Source organism: Lineus longissimus, chromosome 10, assembly GCF_910592395.1.
Source record: "Lineus longissimus chromosome 10, tnLinLong1.2, whole genome shotgun sequence".
Classification (NCBI taxonomy): domain Eukaryota; kingdom Metazoa; phylum Nemertea; class Pilidiophora; order Heteronemertea; family Lineidae; genus Lineus; species Lineus longissimus.
The window spans coordinates 18,053,026-18,077,291 of record NC_088317.1 but is presented as its reverse complement, the minus strand read 5'-3'; the positions used below and the strand labels follow the sequence as shown (position 1 = coordinate 18,077,291).

The 24,266-nt window shown below is 39.5% G+C and overlaps 1 protein-coding gene across 10 annotated transcripts in view; it reads left to right on the top strand.

Moving 5' to 3' along the window:
* The window catches only part of LOC135494436 (uncharacterized), a 411,711-nt gene that overhangs the window by 274,599 nt on the left and 112,846 nt on the right, over nt 1-24,266 (top strand). For all 10 annotated transcript variants that reach the window (XM_064782395.1, XM_064782396.1, XM_064782399.1 and 7 more), the window contains one exon: nt 283-885. In XM_064782395.1, the coding sequence (XP_064638465.1) occupies nt 283-885 (603 nt within the window). The remainder of the gene's footprint in view (nt 1-282; nt 886-24,266) is intronic.

The window sequence follows — 24,266 nt, the reverse complement described above, 5'->3', positions numbered from 1 at the left end:
ACTGTAAATTGGCCATTTTGGGGAAATTGTAATTGCTTGGACCTACATCAAACCTAACACTACATGACACAATACCATGCTCTTTATCCATCTTTCCTCCACATGAGGTGAGCACAATGGCCCTGGCCATTTCATTTTCTAAGGCAGGAAAATGCCATCTATAATTATTTCCCAACCATGGTGGAGTGCATTTAAAACTGACTTTCTCCCAATTTGAATCGTGGACCTTTGAAAGACCCCTTTGTTTATGTTATGTCTTATACGCGTTTGCTTGGTTTTCAGGCGATGCCATGCGCTACACCATCCAGCCCGTCTTCGAGAATATCAAGGAAGAATTCCACTGTCACCTCAAATACCAAGCACCAGAGACCCTCTACAAGTTCTTCTACTACGTCGAAATCCCGGAGTTTAGCTTCCAAACTCCGCTAAAAGAGGTCGTAGTGAACAACGAGGGTCTTGACTACCACAGTAATAACACGTTCCGTATCGACTTCCTGCAAGTCGAACATTACACTCAATTCAAACTAGAAGACGAGTATGTGTTAGTCGGTAACCAGAGAGATGGGATGCGGCGATTCAGTTTTACACTACACCCATTCAAAAATGAATCCGACTTCGAAAGGAAGCCCATCCCGGTTTTCAAATTCTCTGACAATGTTTTTGTCCTATCTGCACAAACACAAAAGCCGTTCCACGTTTCCACGTCAAATTGGCAGAATGGCGAGGGCTGTTATCGTAGCGCTGATGGCTTCGTCAACATTCAGAAGATGTATTCCTATGACGGGGTAAAGGTCGATGGGGTCAGCATGAAGGGGGAAGACAATGCGTTTAACTACTTCCTCAAGTCGCCAGCAAGTAATCCCCTGATTCGATTCGCAGTACCAGGTAGGCATAGTTTCCTGGTTTCTTACTAGATTTTGTGGAGCATATCAAATCTGATTTGCACTATGTGGAAGTGTAGTGCCTGTCCTGACTCTCATTTTGCCAAAGATAGCCCCAAAACACCGACTTGCAAGAATCTGAATAGTGTTTCTTCCAGAGAAAATATTTTGAATCTTTGCGATTTGCAACAGGTTTACTTCTAAAATATATTACACGACAAGAGTGAGTTATGCGACAGCAATGATTTCTCATTATTCAAATTTGGGGTTTGTCTCAATCTGCTCAATCTGTTCGCTTCTTGAATCAATATGAAAGTTCAGCTTTCTGTTTGTAGATGTCTCGTCTAACTGTCGCAGTTTCGGAGATTGTCAGAAGGTGTATCTGATATTGACAAGGCTGATTCGTGAGAAGGTTCTAGTTTTAAGTATGGGTTGATGTCCTCCATTTATTTCGATACGATGATGCTAAATATCCTCTGTTTTCCCTCCAGTCTGATAATTTACCCAAAATGTACGATACTACTTACTTGATTGCTAGCCCGGCCAGGCCATTTGTTAAAAACTTGTTGATATTCCTGCAGGAGGACTGTATCTATCTTACATTGGTACATTCTAGTGTTTATCAATGTCCCAGCATTGTAATCTGTCTAATAAACTGCTGATAGGTACTCTTCTGTGAGAGGCTAGCGACTTCTATCGCCTTATCCATTGGGTACGTCAATTCGACATGTTCGACTGTCTTACTTTTCATTACCCCAAGCTGCCGAGGGTGGCTCAGCCAGACCTTTTGTCGTATAAGCTGGAGCTTGAATATCAAGTTGCAACCGATAATGTTCTCAATTTCGGTTCTGTTGTCTTGGAGACACCTACCATTAACATGGACCTTCTGACAGGAAATCATTTTCCACAAGTTGTCAACAGATTTCGCCTCTGATTTGGCGTTAATATAACGAGAAGAGGCCTTTCTCCCGATATGATCGAGTTCCTGGGTATCCTTATCAAAACTATACCTAATATATGGTGCAGTGAACCTCCCCTAGTTCGGATTTTTGTACAAATTTGTAGGTCATTGTGGATGTTCTCGACTTGTCAATTTCCTCAGCAAGTGCACAAATAGAGATACAATGAGCATATTGGTGTTCACAATGGCCACAGCATCTTGGATATTTCCTTGAAGCAAATTGCACTCCTAGTATGCAGATCTGCATCATTTGTAAGCATACCATGTCTAGTTGGTAGAACACTCGATATCTCGTACTGTCTACTTGACGAGTTATACAGTCTGTCAGACCTGGAGTTTGCCCAAATGATGGGGGTTTTGCCAGGATATAGAGATGTCCTTGGTAGTGCCTCATGAATAAACGCAGGAGCCAGTGTATGTAAAGAATGATAATCTATTCAAAAGATTTTTTGAAGATTTCGAAATGCCATGGTTAATTTGAAAGAATATGGGAAGGGGGCATATACTCTGCTTATTTCACATTTGTAAGAGGACTGTACTGAACAGCGTTACTGCTCTGAAAGGAAGGTTTGTACGTTGCTTTCAATTTGTACTTTAGTATTGGCATACTGATTTCATCATACGAACTAACTCCTTGTATCAGGGATGCCAGCACTCTTCCCTTGAAGTATGCTTGGCCCAACTAGTTGGCAAAATTGCGATTCTGAAGTAGCTACAAATAGGTCACTTGTGGTGAAATAACACCTCTTCGAGGAGTAGAAACGCGTCTGGAATACCAAGGTTTGAAATTAACATATTCAGTCCTCAAATGGAAGAAAACTATAAGACTGCCAGTATTTTAATCTAGACTATCTTAGCTGAGCATATAAACGATACATGGACTGTCTCCCAATATCGGTCATTTCTTCAAGATGAACTGAGATGTAGAATAAATCGTTGTCCTTCCTTTGAACCGGGTCCGTCACACACAAAGAGATGGATCAATATTGGCGTTTTGTTATCTGTCAATAGATTCTTCAGAGAAAAGCGCTGACCAGCCCAAAACATCACAGCGATTGGGTCTTGATGCAGTAAGACCATTGTATCGCCATTAGCAGTCATATCATGTATCTGGGTCTTCGAAAAAGCTATCATACGACGATAAACGCTTAGGGTACATGTATAGTTGATCCTTCTAAATCCATTGATATCCCGAGGTTAGTGCGATGGTTCTTAATGAAATAGAAGGCCAATCCTTAAGTCTTGCTGCTTTGGGGGCTTTTCGTAATGACTGGTTTGTGCTGTTGAGTGGGAGGTAGTGCGTTTACTGCTTTAAGTGATATAGGTGATCAGAATATTGAGATGTAACACTGAGATTCATTTAACCTGTTATCTCTGCTGGGGTAGCAAAAACCCATGCATGAGGACAGTAGTTTACAATGGACTCTTTCTCTTTCAAAACTCAACTTAAGTTGAAGTCATCAGGTCAGAAACCCCATCTACACATACTTGTGATACCATGTCTTTTCTTCATACCCCTATGATGGTCAGCACATGAAATAGAGGTTTAATTCATAAAGCAGGGAAACCAATCCCACTGATCCATTCAAGACTTATGACGCACTTGCCATCAGTTGTGTGGACACATCTTGATTTGGGCACCATGATTTTGACAATCATTGCCGTATCGTCACTTTACCGAAGATCGATATAGGAAGGTTTTGATACAGCCGGACCAATAGGAATAGGATCATTGCCTCAGATAGGAAAGTTTTGATACGGACATATCAAAAGGAATTCCTACTGTTCAGTGTTGATCCAACTAGTCTTAGCAGTCCTGACGATCACAACCTCATGCATATTCTATTCCACCATCATCAGAACATGTAACCGATAACCATAGACCCATTCACGACTTCTTCCTGACAATTATGGCGATGCAAACTAACATCTCCAATATATCCAGCAGGTCCACGGGGAAATCAAACTTTCCGTTATTCACACGGTGTGAACCGGTTACAATCAGCAAGCTTCTTTAATTTGTTCCGTACGTATTAACAGCGTCGATATATACCAGAGGTCGTGTTATTTCAATATTGTGAGCTGGCTACGACGTTCTGACAGTTTTGTCACTTTCTAAAAAAGTTATTTTCCAAAGTCTCTGCATCTGATGCGAAAAGTACGTTGCCTTTGCTTTCAGTGAGACTCTAAGGATTGTTTAGCCAAGCTTGCTCATTTGATAAAAGTCTGCACACTGCGTTTGGTGTAGACAACACTAGGTTAGAACGTGACTTTGATGAAGGGAGTGAGGGGGCGATATGCAACAGGGCAGACGAGTAAGATGAAACTTCTTGTAATTTTCTTGCCGCAATATAAGGTTTCACTGGTGAGGCATTGTATGGGGCTTTCTGAAACACTTTGACATTTTGTCTATTTTCGCTGAACCTATTTTGAACTTGCTGCATTTCTACATGTTTTTCAACCAGGCAAAATCTTAACCTGGGATTGTATGGTAATATACAGAGCCCACTTATCATGTGTTTATGTGCTTCTTTGGAAGTTTAGAAGCACGTCACCTAGTCGATCACCACTCAACGCGGAGCGGATCGCTGCGTGGAGGGCTCACTCGGGATTAAGATTGGAACAGTGCATTGATGAGTCAGTTATTATTGTAAGTGCAATGTTTTGAATGGATGGAAACTATTATTGTAGAGTGGAAGGTGACTAGGCGGCTGACAGCTTGGTGAAAGTACCATTAATAATGACATTTTCAAGATTATCAAATACCCCGTGTTTTAAGGTGGTCGCCTGTAATACTGATACCTTTGATGAATGATACACTTAGCGAGCTTTGTTCTTACTCAACCAAGCTTTGAATCCAGTGGGACACTTTGTATCAAAGAAAAGTTAATGCAACGTTACTTTGTCAAATTCCAATATCTTCAAATGATCAACTGTTTGTGAAAGTTAAGCTCCGAGTTTGATACGTTTAGGGAAACATTAGGTGATCATAAGATGAAAGAACTTTAAGGATGTTTGAAGGTTTCCTATCCTTTGTAGCTTTTGGTATTTTCTGATGAACAAAACTTTCTTCAAAAGTCTGCAGTTTCATTTTCACTTTCCTGAGACAAATACTGCAGATTCGGAATTATCAGGTAAATGTTCATTCTTAGAAATAAAAGTGTTTTAGCTTTGAAAAACCTTTAAACATGTTAAAGAAAATACACATTGATTAAGGTTGGCTGAAACACTTAAGCTCATTAACAAGTTTTATTGCAGTGAAGTGCGATCGTAATCACAGCTGTGAGTGACAGGTATCATGTCTTTGATATCGGATGCTCAAAGTGGAGACAGGCACCCCCCATACTCAATATCAGGGATAAAAGCTTGACGTATCACCCAACTGAGCAATTTGGCGGCAAGAATTTCAATACGCCACAGACTTCCTGTGTATTTCGAGCGTTAGTGATAGGGGAAGCCGGTCCATTAGTGAAAGGTTGTTGCTGGTGTTGTTTGGAATAGGCTACGGATGTGGCATATTAAGTTAACTTACTTGGTTCAAGGTTGTCTATTTCGCCTTCACCATGTTAGACTGACGGAGCTTGTTTAAGTCAAAAGTTTGAGTTTTCTCTGTCTATCCACAGCTCTTAGGTTATACCTGACATGCAAACCACGAGAACGTCTGACAGAGCTAGTTTAAGTCAAACGTTTGAGTTGTCTTGTGTCTGTCTAAAGCTCTTGGAATAGCCTTGACAAGCAAAGCACGAGATTGTCTCTGTCTTTCCAAATCATTTCATTATGGTTCATATCGTAGCATTTGTCATACATCTCCATATAGCATTCTGGCCCACCTAGAAGGAAATTACATTCGCTTGGTGGTTATTTTTGTTGAGGGCATTTCTGGTTTGGCCGCAGTCGTTTTAGCAAAAGGAAATGACTATTCCAGTACTTTGTCATACAATCAATCAAACAGACATCTAGAAGAACCGTTGGTCGAATGAAGTGAGAGCTGTAATGGAAAAGTGGAAAGAATGTGTGCTTTTATGTACCATGTACTTGCAGATGAGTGGTCATGATGACTTGAAGTATAAAAGTAGAAAATAATGTCAGAATTGTAACAAAATTATTTCCAAGTCCATATCATTGCATTTTTCAATTATACTCTTCGGTTTCCATCCAGAATAAATTCTCTACTTTTAATCAGTTTCAATCCTGTTTCGCTATAGTTTCACTACATACTGATATATTTTTCTCAATTCCAAAATGACCATCCTTCGTAAACAGCAGGTAAGGTTAACCCTAATTCTCTGGATGATGATTGGCATCGGATTCATTCTTGAGATAACGGCATCATGCACAATGATTTTAAGACTAACAATGCCTTTTTGGATGAGGTTTATGGTTGGTAGATTAAGAATGTGTATTGCTATAAGGGCATGTTTGCAACCGAGGTGCCTTTGGTCATGTTGGTAGAGGTTTTTCTTCAGGGTACAGCATGGTATCATATGAGCATGTGATAACAGATTAGGTATGTGCTGCTGCATCGTGGTTTGAGCAACTAACTATAAATACGAATATAACCCCTTGGTAATGGAGATCACTAAACATATATATATTTAGGTTAAGATACCATGCATGGTGCTTTTAGAACCCAAACGATGATGAAAAAGACTACAAATAGTTTTCATGGACATTGAACGCTTTTTCCTAAACATCGCGGTAATTGTTTAAGGATCATTAATCAGAGAGCTGTGCATGATGCTGCATGTGGGCAAACTCAATTCAATTGAGTTTGTTCAGCTTCTGTTAGCATACTGTCCTATTCAATTCTAAATTGCTGCTGCACTATTTCATGTATTTGAAGTATCCAGTATTCTAATTGCAACACTTGCCTAAGCTATCCCGCACTCGAACCAATTAGCATTTTATCACACCATAAGCTGTCAAACTTTTCAATCAACTTTCATAGTTTTTTTTCTCTCTTGCAAAAACCAACACCAATGCAAGTGTAATAGCACACAACAATAACTTTGTGTATTTCTTGGCACAATATTTAACCACAAAGTTATTTTCAGTATAGCACGTGAAAACGCCTTAACTCTCACATAAGTATCATATTTTATGATTCAATTTTTTCTACGAAGTGCAAAGTTTTCGCACTCCCTTTACCGTTCTGCACCAAGAAATAATCAGCATTTGCTGATAAATCTTTTCAGTAATGAAGAGATGAGATTGCCTTGATTGCGACTGTGGTAAGACTTTGAGGCGTCAGGAAATGATGGCTTGATATGGCTTAACACTTTTCATCGACATGATTAAGGAGCAAGGCAGTTTGATTCATAGCTCAATCAGGCCTGGCTTGACTACTAACTTGCACATGTCGCACTGCAACAAGTGTTGGATGAAATATTATAAAGCATTACCACTCAAAACCACATTTCTTTACAAAACTTGACATTGGGTTTCACTTTACCAGCTGCTTGGTGTCCTTGGCTCCGATATTCAATTACTTTGGTCTCACTATATTTTGTTTCACTAACCATAGCATGCATGGCGTTTGAGTCTATTTCAGAAGGAAGAAAAGGTGTTCGCGTTATTTCATTTCATTATCATGGCTTTTTTTCATGATAACTCTATATTTGCTCATAACTTGTGGTTATAATTTTGAGTTTGTCAGAGACTAATGATATTATAACTGCTAACATTTCTGTGAACTCACCCCTGCAAAAAAGACAATTGGGGGAGAATGACCTCCCTGGCACTTGTACTAATGAAAGACATCCTTTATCTTTTGCGTTTGAGTCAAAAAATCAAATGAATAATGAATGAATATTTGAAGATAGACCCCATACACTACACTGCACTGTATCTGCCAATCATCGCCTCTGATTGGGACCAATTGATTGACAGTATGTCAATTTCAGTGAGATTAAACCAGTTATTTTGTCACGATATTTCATCGCCTGTCTCTGCTGGGACGCTTTTTTGTCACTCCGCTTGTCATGGTGTGATAATAGTTAGATTGGCAAACTCGGCTTGTTAGAGAAAACTGATGGGAGATTGTCCTTGAGTGCAGCTTGAAGCCAGGATTTGCATTGTTTTGTGAGCAGGGGAAGTAATAGGCGGGATATGTGCTGCCATTTTTGCTCTCCATTGTGATATCATGCTGTTAATCTTTCAGTTTTGCTATTATTTTTGCGAAATGTCGCATACGAACAAAAATTTCACATCGCCACTCATAATCTAATTCCAAGGTCAGGCACTATTTCATTTTAGTAATTCACAACATTTTGAGAAAATGGAAAAATGCACGATAATGATCTTCTCTTTCGTGAATGAGAATATACCTCTATTTCAAACAAGAATATTTTCTCGATTTTCAGTGTTGTGAATAGAGGTAATTTGGGAGATCTGCGAAAAGAAAACGCCAGAAGAAATATGCTGGTTTATCGTGTTTATAATACATGTAGTGTTTCAAATATGTGAAGTATCAGTATATGACAACCATCCCCGGATGAGAATATAGCCAAGTTACCACATCTGATTCATCTTTTAGGAAATTATCCGATGTCAAAATGTTTGTCTTCTGTAACTATCATCAAAGTTATATCCATATCTCCAGGCCATTGTTTTAAATTAGAAACCTAATCTCGGGATGTTGAGAGCTTAGATTCCAACCTTGGTAAAGGGTATCTCGTTTGAAGATATCTTTGATACCTGCGACTTAAACTGGGGTTGACATTTCACATTTTTGAGACCCAAAATAAATTTTTCACAAGAAAGGAGTCAAAAGAGATGTTATTTACTCGGCTTGACAGAAACACAGTGTTTTATGTGTCATGAATGTTGGTGGAAATTACAAAGTTTCATTGTTCCCATTTCTGAGATTCCATATCTAAGCATCACAAGTTCTGTTTCCTTGGTTTCCTTAAAAGCGTTTTTATCTTCAGACAAACTCTAGTTTCACTGATATAAGACTGTTTGTATATTCCTGTCAGGCTCCAAAATGAGAAGGTGATTGTTCGATGCCGTTCTTTTTGCGATTTTGCTGTAACTACACATGTTTTAGATCGGTGAAACTGAAGTACATTAACACTGTAGGTTATGTTTGCCTTTTCAAAACTATTCTTTGATTGATGGTTGATATATGCAACTTGTTTCTTTTTATGCCATGGTTGTAAGAAGCAGTTAGTATTGTAGACAACGGCAAAGTCCCCCACAGGGATAAGAATTTGAGATGATGATAATACTAATGATGATGACAATGACTCCTAATAATAAAAATGAATGATTTTAATATGATGTGGGTGTTACGAAATATTTTTGGTCCCACAAGGATGGAAAACAAAAAAAGAAATGCCAAATGTTGATCTATGTGTTCGCTCGTTCGGTAATTGGTTCCTGATGCGAGCTACCTTGACTAATGCCCGTAATCTCGGACGCTACACTCACTAATGTGAAGAGTGATATGTGTCCACTGAGGGAATTGATGAGGAATAAACCATTACTGCCCGTTTGTTATTCAATGGCTGGTGACTCCACAGTGAAGGTATCTGGGGTGATGGTTTCAGTGACCTCAATAGATGTTATTCATTTCAGTTGATCTTTATTAAAACCTGTAATTTCACATTTTCATCGATATTCAGAAGTTATGAAAGTTACGTACTCAGGAACTCAAATAAAGTGAAGCTCTCTTAGCACTGTGGCTGCTCTCTGTAATTACGCGATTTCTAACCTCACATATATCATATACCAGCCAACAATACAGCAATATCCTAAGAAACAATCTGCGCTTTGGCTGAGAATGTAATCGGCTCATAGATTTATCTGTCAATATCCGTACCGATACATCCTGACATTTCCTCCGACACAGCTGCCGGAACATAAAAAATGGCCACTCAATGAGATTATTTAGACAGCGGTATGTTGCTTATAAGCAAGAACCATTTGTTTGGATGGGGAAGTGGTTTGTTTTGAAAGGTAGAGACCGTTGATAGTGGAAGTTCTTACATCAAGATGACATGGTTCCTCTTCCTTTTTGGGCATTCAAATATACACAGGTACAATAAAAATGTACATTAATATATTGCATGCTACTACATGTACATTACATGTACGTTAGTTTGCCCATTTCCTTACTGTTGAAAGATTTTTTTGCCGAACCCAATACACGGTCTATTGTCTTCAAACAAAGCCCGAGCTTGCACACAGGCCTAAATTTCAATTGTTCTCTGTCTTAACAAAGGGTTTATAAGGGAAATCTTGATAACATCTACCCAACTGAAACATGTTTCAGGTTAGTCGATAAGCCCTAATCGGCTGGGGCAATTAAATGTATTGTAAAATATTCCCAGTAACACTGTTAAGGTATGCTGTCACTTTCAACATGTCCACACAAAGATCTTGATAGTAGTTTAAACTCCAAAGCCACTTAAGTAGAAATTCAGGGGGAACCCAATCAGCGTAAGCCCTTTTGCCTTCATACCAATTACATTCTCCTTCGTTAATTGAACTTAATGAATGGCTACTCTGTACAAGCTAGGAGAGATGAAGTCACTGCATGAATACCCTCGAGGCATATGCCGGCAGCAGTGCTGATTTTGCCCCGGGTGCCATTTAGGCGGCAGAGTCTCTGCTGCTATTGACGATGAAGAGACAGATGTTTCGAGCAGGTGCTTGGTGACGATCAATCAGTTTCGTTCGTGATATGAGGGTTGTGCAATGAAGCCGGGACGAAGAGGGGAGGGAAATTTTCTGGTTTCAAGCTTGTTTGCTCATGGAATTGGTGTGCATTTGCCCCCGTCTACCCCTCTTTAACTACGGCGATATGTAACTGACCTAGTCAGTGACTAGCACCGATCCAGGTGGAGCTGTTCTGGTTGCTGAGGATGATATTTCCTGATAGCCCTACTTCAAATAGACTACCTAATGGAGGAGGTTTGGTCAATCAATGCAATTTTTCCAACACCCTGAATTGAACCAGATGGTACAGGACGAAACATGGCCGTAATGAACCGTACTATGGGTCAAGTTGCAGGTGATGACACATCGTGTTAGTCCTGCTTCAAATTAGCCAGCAAATAAAGGGGTTTGGTCACTAAATGCTTTCGCCGATAAGTACCTCGATGGAAACAATCATAGGTTTGTTCGAGAACGGTCGTTATCCCTCGCTCGTTTGGAAAAACTAATCAGGGAGGTCGAGAGGAAATAACGGGCCAGGGTACTTTAATACTTCGTCTGTGTACTCCCGCCAGTGACTGTACTGTGTTATTAAATAGTCTCATGCAGAATGTACTGGAACAAGGCAATCAAGGGGGCCAATTAGACCTCTAAAACCTTACAAATATGCCGAACTTTACTTAAACATTCCAGTCACCTATAAAAGGAGGCAAGGTATTGTAAGCCTCACTTCTCACAGTGTATCAGCCTTGTGCCATATTGTATAATGAATAGTGAGCTACCTGGATTTCCACCCGGCGGCAACTCCCTGTCTTTAAAGTAACTTTTCAAATGAACCAACCCTTGAAAACTGAATATGATATGGTGAGGTATTTGATATTGAATCTTGCTTTGAGATGTGTGGATTTGATTCAAATGCTAATTTTGTTTTCCTACTTTGTGTCAAAGCTCCGGATGGCAACTTAAACTTTTCTCCTCTGTTTGACTTCTGATGCACAGTCGAAAACTAACGAAGTATCAAATCGCCTTCTTTCCGATGGGTTGTCTTTCAGAAAGATAAGGAATATTGTTTCTACCCAGATAATAATATTCTTAACCATGGTTCATAGGGTATGGCTACCTTTATGGAGACTCTGATAATATCAGTTTTATACACTTGATAGTCTTAAGGAAGACTGAACAATTCCGCGATTCCGCAAAACCGCGATTGTGCATGTAATATTTCTTTATGAAGCCAGAGAGCCAAAGTATTTTTTCTGCTTTGGTCATTTCTGAATCAAATTGTAACAAATTCGTCAACAGTGACCTTGGTGATGAGTCCCTATCATAGTAAATTTGTCTCCCTGATTTATAACTCTCTTGGGAGATTTCTTTAACTGCGTCCCACACTTGTGGTTTCATCAATCTTTCTACCAGAACAAAAGGGGAAAAAACCTTCTTTTTATGACAGCGTGAGCGAAAAAGTGACAAGATTCGTAATCTTCTCTGGGATGTGAGCTCTTGCGTCCACCGAGATGACATGGCAATGCACTCAACCAGACAAAGGTGGCTGTGCTATGATAATTTTGTTGCAGATTCGGACAGTTTTCAGGCCGTGTTTCTTTCCTCGGTTCATACCCGTTTCTATAAAAAATTGTGCTGAGAAAATGTGCCCTTCATCATGGTGAATGACAGTGTTTTATGATTAGTGAGGTTTCGCAACCACCCGGTTAGCCCCTACGACGACGTTTATCTTTGTTCGAGTGAACTCGCACAATATATAAACGTCGTCGTTGGGCCTAATCGGGTGGCTGCGAAACCTCACTTTTATTATTTTCTTTACCACTTCGCCTGGAAACTTCAAACTTGCTGTGTTGGGTGAAACAGTTAGTGATAAAGTGATGAAAATGCAACATGTTGACTCTTTGAACAACTCGGCTTTCATGATCATCACCGTTGCCAAAGGTTGTGGTTGTACACGTTGTAGGACAAAACCTTGACTCTTCTGACCTCAGTTCCTTTTGACCTTCTCTGACATTCTTACCGTCCCCACCCTCTCGTTAGCGCTAATTGAGATTGTCGGTGTTTGCACTTCAGCAATGTCAATTAGTGGCTCTAAGAGATTCTCATTAACGCGATGTTAATTTGTACATGCAATGACATTACAGGTGTCACATGAAATGGCGAGGGGAAATCACTCAGTCATGAATGGTGTCACTCGGGGGTCACATAATAGCCTTTAAACGTGAAGTCTCAAAGCGAGCGCACGCAGTGAACATTCGTCCGAAAAATTGCTTTTGAGCTCTTAAGATATGTAGGAATTTAAACTGAAGGTATTGTGGTTGCTTCATCAAAACCTGCAGAGGTATTCCAACCCAGTCTGTCTTGGCTGTGACATCAAATCACTGAGGCCTAAATGATACCTAATTCATTTCACTTTACAGCATACATAACTTTGATATTCTTCGAAAATGTGAGCCAGGAATTGCAGCAAAATTTTACCTCAAAATAAAATCTTCACAAATTGTTAAAATCAGATGCTACACCATTTTTTTCACTTTCAGTCTGAAACATTGCAAAACAAATTGGCCATTTGTTTTCAAGTCATGCTATGGCCACCTAATTAGGCTGAAAGATCCAAACTTCATGATTAATTTATTTCAACACACCATCTGTAGCCAATGCTCTATCTCTTGGGTACAGTTCGGTGCAGTATTTTAAAGCTTTTTGTCTACTTACATAAGATTATTTCATGAATAATTAAATGAAATAAATTCAAGGCTTTCTTCATTAAAGTTCCTGTTCTTAAGTGTCAAACTTGATACCGTTTTCCCTGACGCTCATAGATATGTTTTGAAATAGGTGCAAAAAGTGATGTATGTTTTGAAATAAATTTACTGTTAACAAAATCTCCGAGGCTTTACCGGTACCTTGACTAATTTCGGCCAAGCCGGCTAGACCTTCTTTGCCCGTATCTCCAAACAGTGTAATATATAGGTGAGATGCATTTGGGATAAAACATGTCAATTCAGTTAGATGTTGCAAGGGTGACTCAGCAATTTCCTGAATTTCCAAATACCAGCACTAACCAAAAGGGATCCTCCTAAACTTCCTAGGTCGGTATCATCTCTGATGAAATTTCACCCCTTACCAAGGCGTCGCCTTCAGATATCTCTTCTCCTTGACATTATCTACCTGTTTACTTCTGCAAATTCGTTTACCGAGATAAGAAATCATGCTTTGATCTCCTGCTAATCACTTTATGCTCAAGTTGCCCAGAGCCACAAGCTAATATATCACTTTTTATGCGCCGAGTCTGACCACAGCTTCGTCACTTCCAACATTATAGCTATTTGAAGTGCCAGCACAGGAAAATGGCCACCGGAAAGGTTTTTTTATTAGAAAGCGTTCATCTTCATCATTTTGTTCACACATAATGTGATTTGTGATACTTGTGATGTATACCCCATATGTAAGGATGGAGGCAAGTTGAACTAAAAAAGTTACACTTTGATGGAGAAGCAAACTTATATATGGCCACAGGTGGATTTTAAGCCCTTGTGCCATAACTGACCCTTGACCTCGAAGAATTATCAAATATCATGCAAATAGAATCCATTTATTTATAACCCTTAAGAGGAAATAACGAAAGCTCAGTTCGGATATCTGTTCTTGGATAAGGTATCATGCCCTTCGCCAGCAATAAGTCTCTGGCCTTTGTGACCCTTATGACATATTATGGACAGATAATACGTGTAATCTTGTTGATCGACCGCCATTAACATCAAAGGATATATATATAAGCTGTTGACATTCTCTCACTAGTGGTTTTATGGTTTCAACTTGTGATGGCCTCGAGACGTTCGGAGAAGTTCTGATGCATAGTTGGTCAACAGTTGTTCCACTTACCGAGTGCTGGAAGTTCTTAATGGCTCCAAGGGGATGAATCTAAATCTGGCTCAAGGCTGTTTGGACCAGCAGCCCCAGTGGTCTGGTAGCAACGAGTCATTAGCTAGTGGTCAAGAGGTCCCTGCGTCGGTGCAAGACTTTCGGCGGGTCTCTTTGTCAAATTTGCAGTGCAGGTGTTTCAATTGAAAGTGTTCTGGTTTGATGGGCTTGACCTTGGTACCTTCTTGTTCCTGTTCACATCAGAAATGCAAAGGGAAACCTTTTAGCTGCTTGGAGACTGGAGGTTTTCGTTTTTCAAGAACCTTTACTGTCCTTGTGCCGAGCTTCTCATCTCTTCTTGTCTCTCTCAGCTGACTAGCAATCCGACTTCATCATATAAATTGAAGTATTACCATATCTTCTCAGCTACCAGAAGTGTAAATGACCAATCCATCTTCACCCTGTCAAGACTTTGATATCCTCCGGCCAAAATGTCTTCACGGGTGGCTGCAGCATTTCGAACTGTTAGATTGCCCCAAGAGCTATCTATCTTACATATTCGTGTTCTTGATTAGATTCTGAAATCTAATATCTCGGTTACTGCTTGTGAGTTTCATCCATCAGAATAATGGCTTTTGACTTCACTGTTTCATATTTGCACTTGGTTTATGAGGGCGGACGAATTTTTTGGTGGTAGAAAGGAAGGGGAGTGGAAAGAGACTTGGCCAAAATTGTGCAGTGGGTATCAGGTTGGGTCAGATAGGCCTACCCTTCCTCACACACATGTGAATTGATTGTTGAAATTTGATATGCCTACATCAGAACACATCTATATTTCAATATTGGCTGAACGAGGTTCATCAGAAAATCCAATCTGACAGCATTGAACGTGACAGACCTTTGCGTTCAAACAAGTATTTTGTTAAGTTCTCTGGATCCACCATTCATCACCAGCTCACCCAAGTAAATCACAGAACGGATTTAAATATCCTATCAGAATTCAGTGAATATTGCTTGGAGTCTTACTAAGAGCTTTGATACGGACAATTGACGCGGCTCCTGTCAAGTCAAGGTTGGGTTGAAATCTTAAAAGATGCTGTGGAATTTTAAGTAGGTTTGAAGCAAATGTGCAGCAGTCAAAAAGTTTGCTCTGATAGGAAAAATTACAATTCCTCAGGACAAGCTTTTGCTTGCAGCTTCATTTTTCGCTTACAGTTTCAACACAGACAGTCGAAGCCCCTAAAGTTGGGTTAAAATGTTGCTACTTGGTTTGTTCCAAATGTTGAAATATACGAAAGGACTAAGACTTGATCTGTTGCTGCCTCTATTGAATTCTTTCATTCTGAAGTGATCTCGCCTTGAGACAGATGCTCTGTGTCTGGACTGAAGAGTTTTGTCATGTTTGTTCTTAGAGTACGCTGTCATATAATCCGGCCTGTTTGTCTGCGTGGGCTATTCGCCATTCATCTGGTTGAAATCTGTGATGCCTTGGAGGTTTGAAGGTTTAAGCGTCTGCTGTTTATTACGAACACAAGTTATCCGGGAAATTCCAGTCTTTGGAAAAAAACTGAAAGTATTCAGTCAGACCATTTATTGTTATGAACCAGTGGTGATCACAATCCAACAAAAACTTCAAGAAAAAGCCTTTGAATTTGTTTGTGGCAGTTTCTATCACCAATGTTCACCAAAAACAAAACATTTTTCCTAGGCAAGTAACACTTTTAAAATTACAAGTATTCACAAAGTTTCAAAACAATTGGAGTTCTACGAAGTTTGCAACTTTCAATAGATGTATAAAGATGCCTCCAAGCTTTCTGTTCTCTCTTCAAGCTGTACTTTTATGAGGTTTCAAGACGCGATTTCCATCACCTACTTGGCCTGTTGTTGTTCTCGACAGCATTACCGCCAAGAAACATTGACACACCAGCATCGTTAGGAAGCTTATTTCAACAACTATTGACTTGGATAGAGAAACAAACAGTATTTGGCCAACCCTTGGGTCTACTCGACGTCAAATCTTACCGATATCAGTAAATCTTACTCTGCCTAATTTCATCAACCGACATCTTAATAGCCATTTTCTCGGTGTGATAGCTCGGCCAGATCAGGAAAGAAGAAGACTGTCATGTCATCGGATATGTTTGGGGCGGCAGTAAGGATGGTCATCATATCACGAATATGGTGCTAGGGACAAAACGTTGTAAATTTTTTTGGCAAATTTATCAGATCAACCAGAACTCCTCCTCCTCTGATATTCAGAACTGACAATATTGCAAATGATTGGTCAGCATTAATAGGTGCTGTAAGTGCTAGTTGCTAAGGTTATAAATATCCATGTTCTTATAGGTTTTGGTCAGTATCATAATGACAAAAATGGCCATTATCCAAATTGGTGAGATTTTCTGCCTCTTTGGATCAAATCATCTATGCTGAGACGATGATCAATGACGCAACAAGTTACATTACTGCCAAAGGTTTTATAACAAATTGGGCATTACCCTCGCATGGGGATCAGTCCACCTAGCATGTTATGTCCAGCGCTGGGGTAAAAAGTTTGAGGGATGGGGGGAGGCCACAGGTTATTCTGATTTGAGCGCTATCCAATTTTTCGTACTAATTCATCATTTGTTTTTGCATATATGTTGGCATTTTCTTGTAGCTAAATGCTCTATCAATGTGATTACCTTAAACGTGTTGCAGACAAGCTTTTTTATCGCACGTGTCGAGCACGAACATGGTACAAGCCGATTCATATAGGTAGTTGGTTGATGAGTTCATCACAAATATACCGATTATATCGATACTGAGAATTTGTGATGTTTGCTATTCAACATGAAAACCTGCATGCCTCTTTGCATGGAATCGGCTTTCCATGTTAATAGCCTCATGCTAATTACACTCAGATGTACTGAGGGTAATTACACTTGCGTGCACAGACTCCAATTCTAATTATTTTCAACACTTCAATAACTTTTGAAATTGCTTATGTCCCATTTCATTTAAACTGCTTTCTTGCAGAAAATCCAAGAATGCAATGGTGAATTAGGAAAAATGCAACAACCTCATTTCACCAACAATTTTCTTATTTTTAGTTTCATCGATCATAGGATGCTGGTGTATCTTTAAAAAAGGCCAGAGCGGCGGAGTCACCGTATTGTAGTTTTTATCCCTTTTATAATAAGTAACATCAAATGACAGGCTAAAGCAAAGCCACCAATAATTGTATATAGCCTATTAGGAGGCTGCGAAGGAAAATATTCTGATGTGACAGTGTGAAGTTTTTTTGGTAGGTTTGACATTTAAAGATGAGAACCCAATGAACTTAGTTGCTTGGGAAGATGTAAAAAGACTTATGATAGGTCATTACATTTCCCCCTTCGCCGTGTCTCTGCCCGTTGCACACCTATCTGCGGCTTCGCCAGTCCTGCCTTTCATATGACCTTGGCGGGTATTCAATACTCATTTATGACAAAACAGCTTATGACGGGTCAGTAGCCTTACACCATTGTGATGAATACACGCTACATGTCTCTCTGCGATGATAACTGAAGCTGACGAATCTCATGATTCAGCTTTCGTGAATTACTCAGGTTTCTCCCCTGATATGAAAACCTGTTTTCCCTCGAGACATGATAGGTCATCGTAAGCTAGTCAGGCATCTTTGACATGTTTTGGAAGTCACATTACTATGTACTTGCGAAAGGACTTTGGTTGGGATGAAGTGAATTTTGCACGAGTAGCGTTGAGCCTACTTTGACATTAAGAAAAAGATACCTTCTAATTTCCTGTTCAAAACTCAGGGACAGATCGGTTACTTGCTTCAGCCTGCTGAACTTGTGGACAATAAGGTTTCTTTTCAGGAACTCTCATGTATGAGGTGATTGCATTCTACTGGTCTCAGTACAGGAAGATGTCACATTTTCCCTGTGGTTCATCATCATTCCTAATCCACGCCACCTCGTACTGTTGTGAGGAAAAAAGACCGTCGTATGGGTCAGCATTGATTTTTCCGCCATTACGAAATCAACAGAGGCTGACCCCATAACTCGGAGAAGTTCAGCATCTCCCCTCGGAAAGAAGCAAATTGGCCAGAGCTCATGGTAGTTCCTCTCAAAATAGAAATATGTCATCTGGGCATTGCCATTATTGGGCATGTTCGGAGACGACACAAAAAATATGTTTTTCTTAATCATGTGAGAGTCTTTATGAGACTTATTCGACAAAAGGTATTGTTACTAGAGGTTATTACCTTCCTATTGGTCTCCGTGTAGAAACGTTTTGATATCCCCGGGCGCAGTTGGCCAGATCTCATGGCGGCGTCGAAACCATCAGGTTATTTGTGACAATGTGATAGGTCAGGAAACCTTGACTCTTCATACCTGTTTTCCAATTGGTTACTTTTTCTTCTCGATCCATTGGTTTGCATGAATATGGAGATTTGGGGGTTTAGAATTATTCGTTCCTCCGATGGTTTTCCTCCGTAGGGGGTATCAATTCAAGTTGAAAAGGGTGATCTGTTCTTTAGCTTGACCTAAGTCACCATCCTTGAAATGAGAACTTGGCATTCTGCAACAGCCTTCGCTTGATGCTTAACCAGTCAGATATCATACCGAAGGGTAACTATTTGATATGTTGATTTCACTGGCCTATCTTGTAAATGAAACGAGTGATAATAACAAGTTTGCAAAAAATGATTCCACAAGCTGTGCGCCTATATGTTTCAGGTGATTTTCTTAAAAATCTTGACCATTGAAAGGTTGGTTAATCAATGATATATATGAATTGATTGTCTTGGTTTATTTATGTGTACGATAACAAAACATATGTGATTCAGACACTATTCAACCAGTTGTCTCTTATTTTTAAAAGGAATCTTTGCAACATGTTTTGGAAACAAATTTTGTTTTCCCATTGAATTTATTTCAATTAGTCAATTGATCTTAGCACGTAGAGCACGAGCTGTGATATGTTTTGTCAGGCTATGGCAACAGATGCATTTTAAAGGGCCTTTAACCCCATTTTTGAATTCCCAGCCAGAAAAGTGCCTTTTTGCGGGCTGCGGAAATGTACCTAAGTACAAATAATTGTAGCTGAGCAAAATGACCATTGTTTGTAATAGAAAACCAAAACAAACATCCTAATCATTGTACTAGAAAATTATTCTGTGGTGTTGAATCATAATTTCCATTTGTCCCAGGACAAAGTCACAATCAGTAAGATGGTATTAGTTTGCTTTAACATGTTTTATTGACTTTCAATTAATGGGCTGATCGTTAGATTTATTTCACTTGTCAAGCGATACTTTCCTGGTCATTATTGGTATCAGAAATAAATCATGTCTTGTCACTGCCATCAAAGTTGTGAACCCACCAAGTTTTTAAATGGCAATTGTATAGATAACACTGATCAAATGTTCTGAATGATTTTCTATTTCATCTTTGCATACATGTAGCTGTATTTTACCTCCAAGACAAAGAAAAATAAAAACAAAAGTCCATCCTTAGAAATATATTTTTCTATATTTTTCTATTTTCTATTTTTAGGCCCTTGGAGGTATTTCAACAAAGGTGTTTCACATATTATATCAGATATGAGTTGTGTAGAATGTTAACCTGTCTTGCTTTTTTATACAGTCAATGATGGTTTGTGACATGATAAAGTTTTGTCCGTAAATTGATGATATCCAGCCCCACTGTCTCTGTAAACCCCTTCATCTGCTGTTGAGTTACTCCTGACTGATATGCTGTTCAAACGAATTCTTTTTTTTCACTATTACTAAAAGAAGCGAATTTTGGAAATGTCACTCCAACATGAAAGTTAGTCGCACGGGGTTATCTCTAAATCCAAGTAATCTGTCCAAACAATACCAGGGTGTTTTCTTTCAAAACCGTCTCCATACCTGTAAAGGTCATGCCCATTATGGTGTCAGTAAGTCACTCTCAGTAAATCCTTCGTGGCTTTAATATCAGAGAGTACCCAGATAGGTCACTCCTCTCTATAATAGCCCATAATGACTTTTTTTTGCATAACTCGCGAGGTGTCGTGTTTTGATGTGAGCGCTCTGAATACTTCTTAATGTCACCAACCCCCAGCTCTCTCTATCCACTCTGTCTTAGTAATAGTAATAGTAATAATGATAATAAATAACACTTGATATGGCGTCCTAGCTTACCACTGAAAAGTAATCAGTGTTCAATAGCGCTTGCTCAGAAAGTCACATCACCACTCAAAAAGAGTCGAAGATTGAGTACCGGTATTGAATCCTGTAAATGAAACTTTTCGCTAAAGATCGCGAAGTACAAATCCAATACAGGGAGGAAAGAATTTATAGTGATGAGAATTTGGTACCTACTTTCGAGCCCAGAAAAATTAGTGAAATGAATGTTTATTAGATTAAGAGAGTGGTAAATACGCCTAGCGACTTGCTCGAGGTCACTTAATACACAGGTCATTTCACGGACCCATGTACGCCCAAACTTCCAAGATATGCAGTCTCTCTGACTGTTCAACAACTGCAATTAGATTTCAAGCAGATACTCAGTTCGATGGTGGATAAGCCTCGCCAAATCAACCAACAAAGACTCCCTGTCACGAATTTTCAATTTTGGCTGTCAGCTTGGAAATTTGAAACTTAAATTGACTTCTAAGGGTCTCATCAATCACTAAGTGCTTTCATGATCCATTACAGCAATTCGTATTCAATGTCCGTCATGTGTGTTGGCTGTATATGTAGAAAGAATCTTAAGAAATTTGAGGTAAAGATTTTCTATTTGCCAGTAAAAACGCCAAAATGCTGGGAGACCATTCTATTGCTACCCATTTATACCCCTGGGTCAAGAAAAGCACTGTAGTATTTAGTGACTTGCTCAGGTGCACAGTTCTGAAACAGATGCGATTCTTTGGAAAGCCGAACCCAGTACCTCCTGTTGATGACGGAGTCTGGCGGACCACTATGCCACTGATCTTCTTCTGGTGAACAAGCTGTTCTTCACGTAAAACCTGGGTTATCTCTGCAAGGAAAATATTGTAACTTATTGAACAAAGCTTTGTGCCTTCCTTTGTGTCTGGTAAGTCTTCTATGTCTGGACCGCTCTCCTAGGGGTAGTCTGTTTGTGAGGCTGTATGCACCTGGAAGGCTAGAGTAATTGGCTTGTCAACTACAAAGTTATAGTTTATTCAATAATTGAAATTGATAATTAATGGGGTGCGTAAAACGAACTGGTAACCCTTATTTCGAGAACAAAGGGTTTCTGTTACCGTATACTGACCTCACCAGGTAAAATATCGGTGCTAACGGCATCATCCTTTGACAGTGTAAGCAATATGAAACATTTCGCTTACTCAGTTCTTGCCCGCAGTGAAACAGCCGTTTATAACTTATTGCTCTTCCACTTTCAAGATTGTAAAAGTCGTACAAGACATTGCCAAAGGTATCAAACAAATGTGGCTTAGTCGCTTTCAGCTACAGTTGTATAGAAAGTCTAGATAGACAGTTATTCCGATTTGCTTCGTAAATCTTCTTGAACAAAGATACACAGACGCCTCCTTACCCATCCCCACCAAATATAGCTCTGGTGGCTGCTTTGTCGAGTATACAAATGACATTTTCGCATGAAGGGAGTAATGGACTGCTTTATGCGTCACCATTCTCCAGTGACCAAGAATAAGAGATGCAACATTGTCCATTTGAAAAGTTAATCTGCTGAAATATGATCCAGTTGTTGTTGCTACATTGCCCACTCGTTATCGTTGCTTTTTCGTCCGTTGGCGTAAGATATGTGAAAAGCATCCCAGTGTAGTTGGGTGATCTCTAAATACAGCTCCAAAGACGACAGTTTGGAGACTTAACTGACGTGATTTAAGCCCCAATTCATTCATTTAGGGGTGATTCTATCAAAAAGTGTCTTAATTTCAAATCAGTCACTAACAGTGGCTAGATCATTAAGGATAAGAAAAATAGCCGGTTTTATGTGCGATCATACTCTCAATAGATTTAATGAACACGACACCCTAACAACACACCATCTGCCTCCGCGTTAGTTTTCCTAGGGGATCGGTCCATTAGCGTTAAGCTACCAGTGAGATTCATTTGTCAGTGAAGTTGACACCGATTATAGCCGGGCAATTACTGTATTTCGATGTTAAAAGTATTGCTAGGAACTTGAGGCAGAAACATTAGCGTAAATGGTGATATTTTTCTGAAAACATTCTGTTATTTGAAATACAACACTTGTCTCTGATTGTGACGTCTTCGGCAGGACTAGTCTCTGGTTGTGACGTCTTCCTTTTTTACTGTAGAATGGGAGCATTGAAGGTGCGACATTATTACTATTATCATTTGATAATGGTGGAAGGATGTATATGATGTTGACCATAGGCACCGCCATTTTGGCTGTAACTTGAAATCCTGAAACAAAGAAAACGCCTTCAAAACAAAGTGAATGCCGATTTCAAGGGTAGGAGTTTGTTCCCTGTTTTCCAGAGAATAGCCTCCCATGATTTAAAGGGACATTCAGTTCATTTTATTTGCAGTCCATATTTACACATTTCAAGTTTTATTCTCTAATTTTGGAACTAACGTTGTAGTCCTTTAAAACATCAAGCAGCCAATCAGCCTCCACTATCTGACTTTCTAATTCGAACTGTTCACTTGGCCGTGTTCCTGTCACCCCACCTAAAGCCATCCGATCAGACAAGGCGTGATTTTCTGCTTGAGTTGATAAGACAAATAACCATTGAGGCTGCGTCATCGGCGAGTCGTCCTCACTCTAAGCTAAGACATTATTGTCTAATACGAACAATGCTGAAATCAATAGATCAATACGTTAGATGAATCGGTTGTTGTAGGACGAAGATTGCATCTAAATATCTAGATTGGAGCGATCTGATGTATTGGTGAAAAATACCGTGGTACCTTGGTTGGGATGTGTTGAGGTGAGAAGATGTGAGGCGAGGTAAAAAAACAAAGTCGCTCTAACTGAAGAAGTGTTATAGTGTTTCCAACTCAACCAAAATGTTAGAGTGTCTCTAAATGAAAAGGTGTTTAGAGTGTCTCTAAATGAAAAGGTGTTAAGCGTGTCTCCAACTGAAGACGTGTTAGTCTCTGATCTCTCTGAACTGAAAAATTGTCAAGAGTGTCTCTGACGGTCATTGTCTCTAAATGATAATGTGTTAGAGTGTCACTGAATGAAAACGTTATTTTCTTCGAGATAAGATAAACAGTCTGAAAAGTAAGTTTCAGAGTCTATCACTTTGATATCCGTTTGCTTAAAAGAAAAGTCCCTACTCCTAAAACCAGATTCTTTCATGCGTTCTTAGGATGAAAGCTGAAATTGTTACATCATTGCAACCTTTGACAATGGCAAAAATTTATTAATCCATGCAAGCATGATTAGTTAGCTCACACCTCAACCGTGTAATCCACATTTTCTTCACCGCACGTAATGACCATGATGACGGAGCCGTACCTTTGAGGACAATATTCGAATCCTGCTTTTACTATCTTTTTAAAGATTCCTCGTGTAATAATATAGCGATGCAACATTTAAAAAGCAGCATTCTTCATGTTGGGCTTTGAAGTCAAGATATAATTTCAGTTTACAATTAGCCAAAGGATTGAAGTTTGAGTCGCACAGCTTTTAGCAGTTTGCTGAGTCAGCTTGCACGATTTGTCAGGGATAAGTTATAACTGGCTTTCCTGGTTCCAGCCATCCAGGTAATCAAAAAAGGAAATTTTCATCACATTGTCAGAGCACTGCTTCCGTCTTCGGCGTGCTTTAGATAGACTGGTGAGAGTCAGGGAGTTTCCTTACACAGTGGGGCCTACACACTCCAATCAACTCCAAGGTGTATAGTTTCCTTCGCCAAGACTAGCTGCCCACACAAAGGCTAATGAGGCC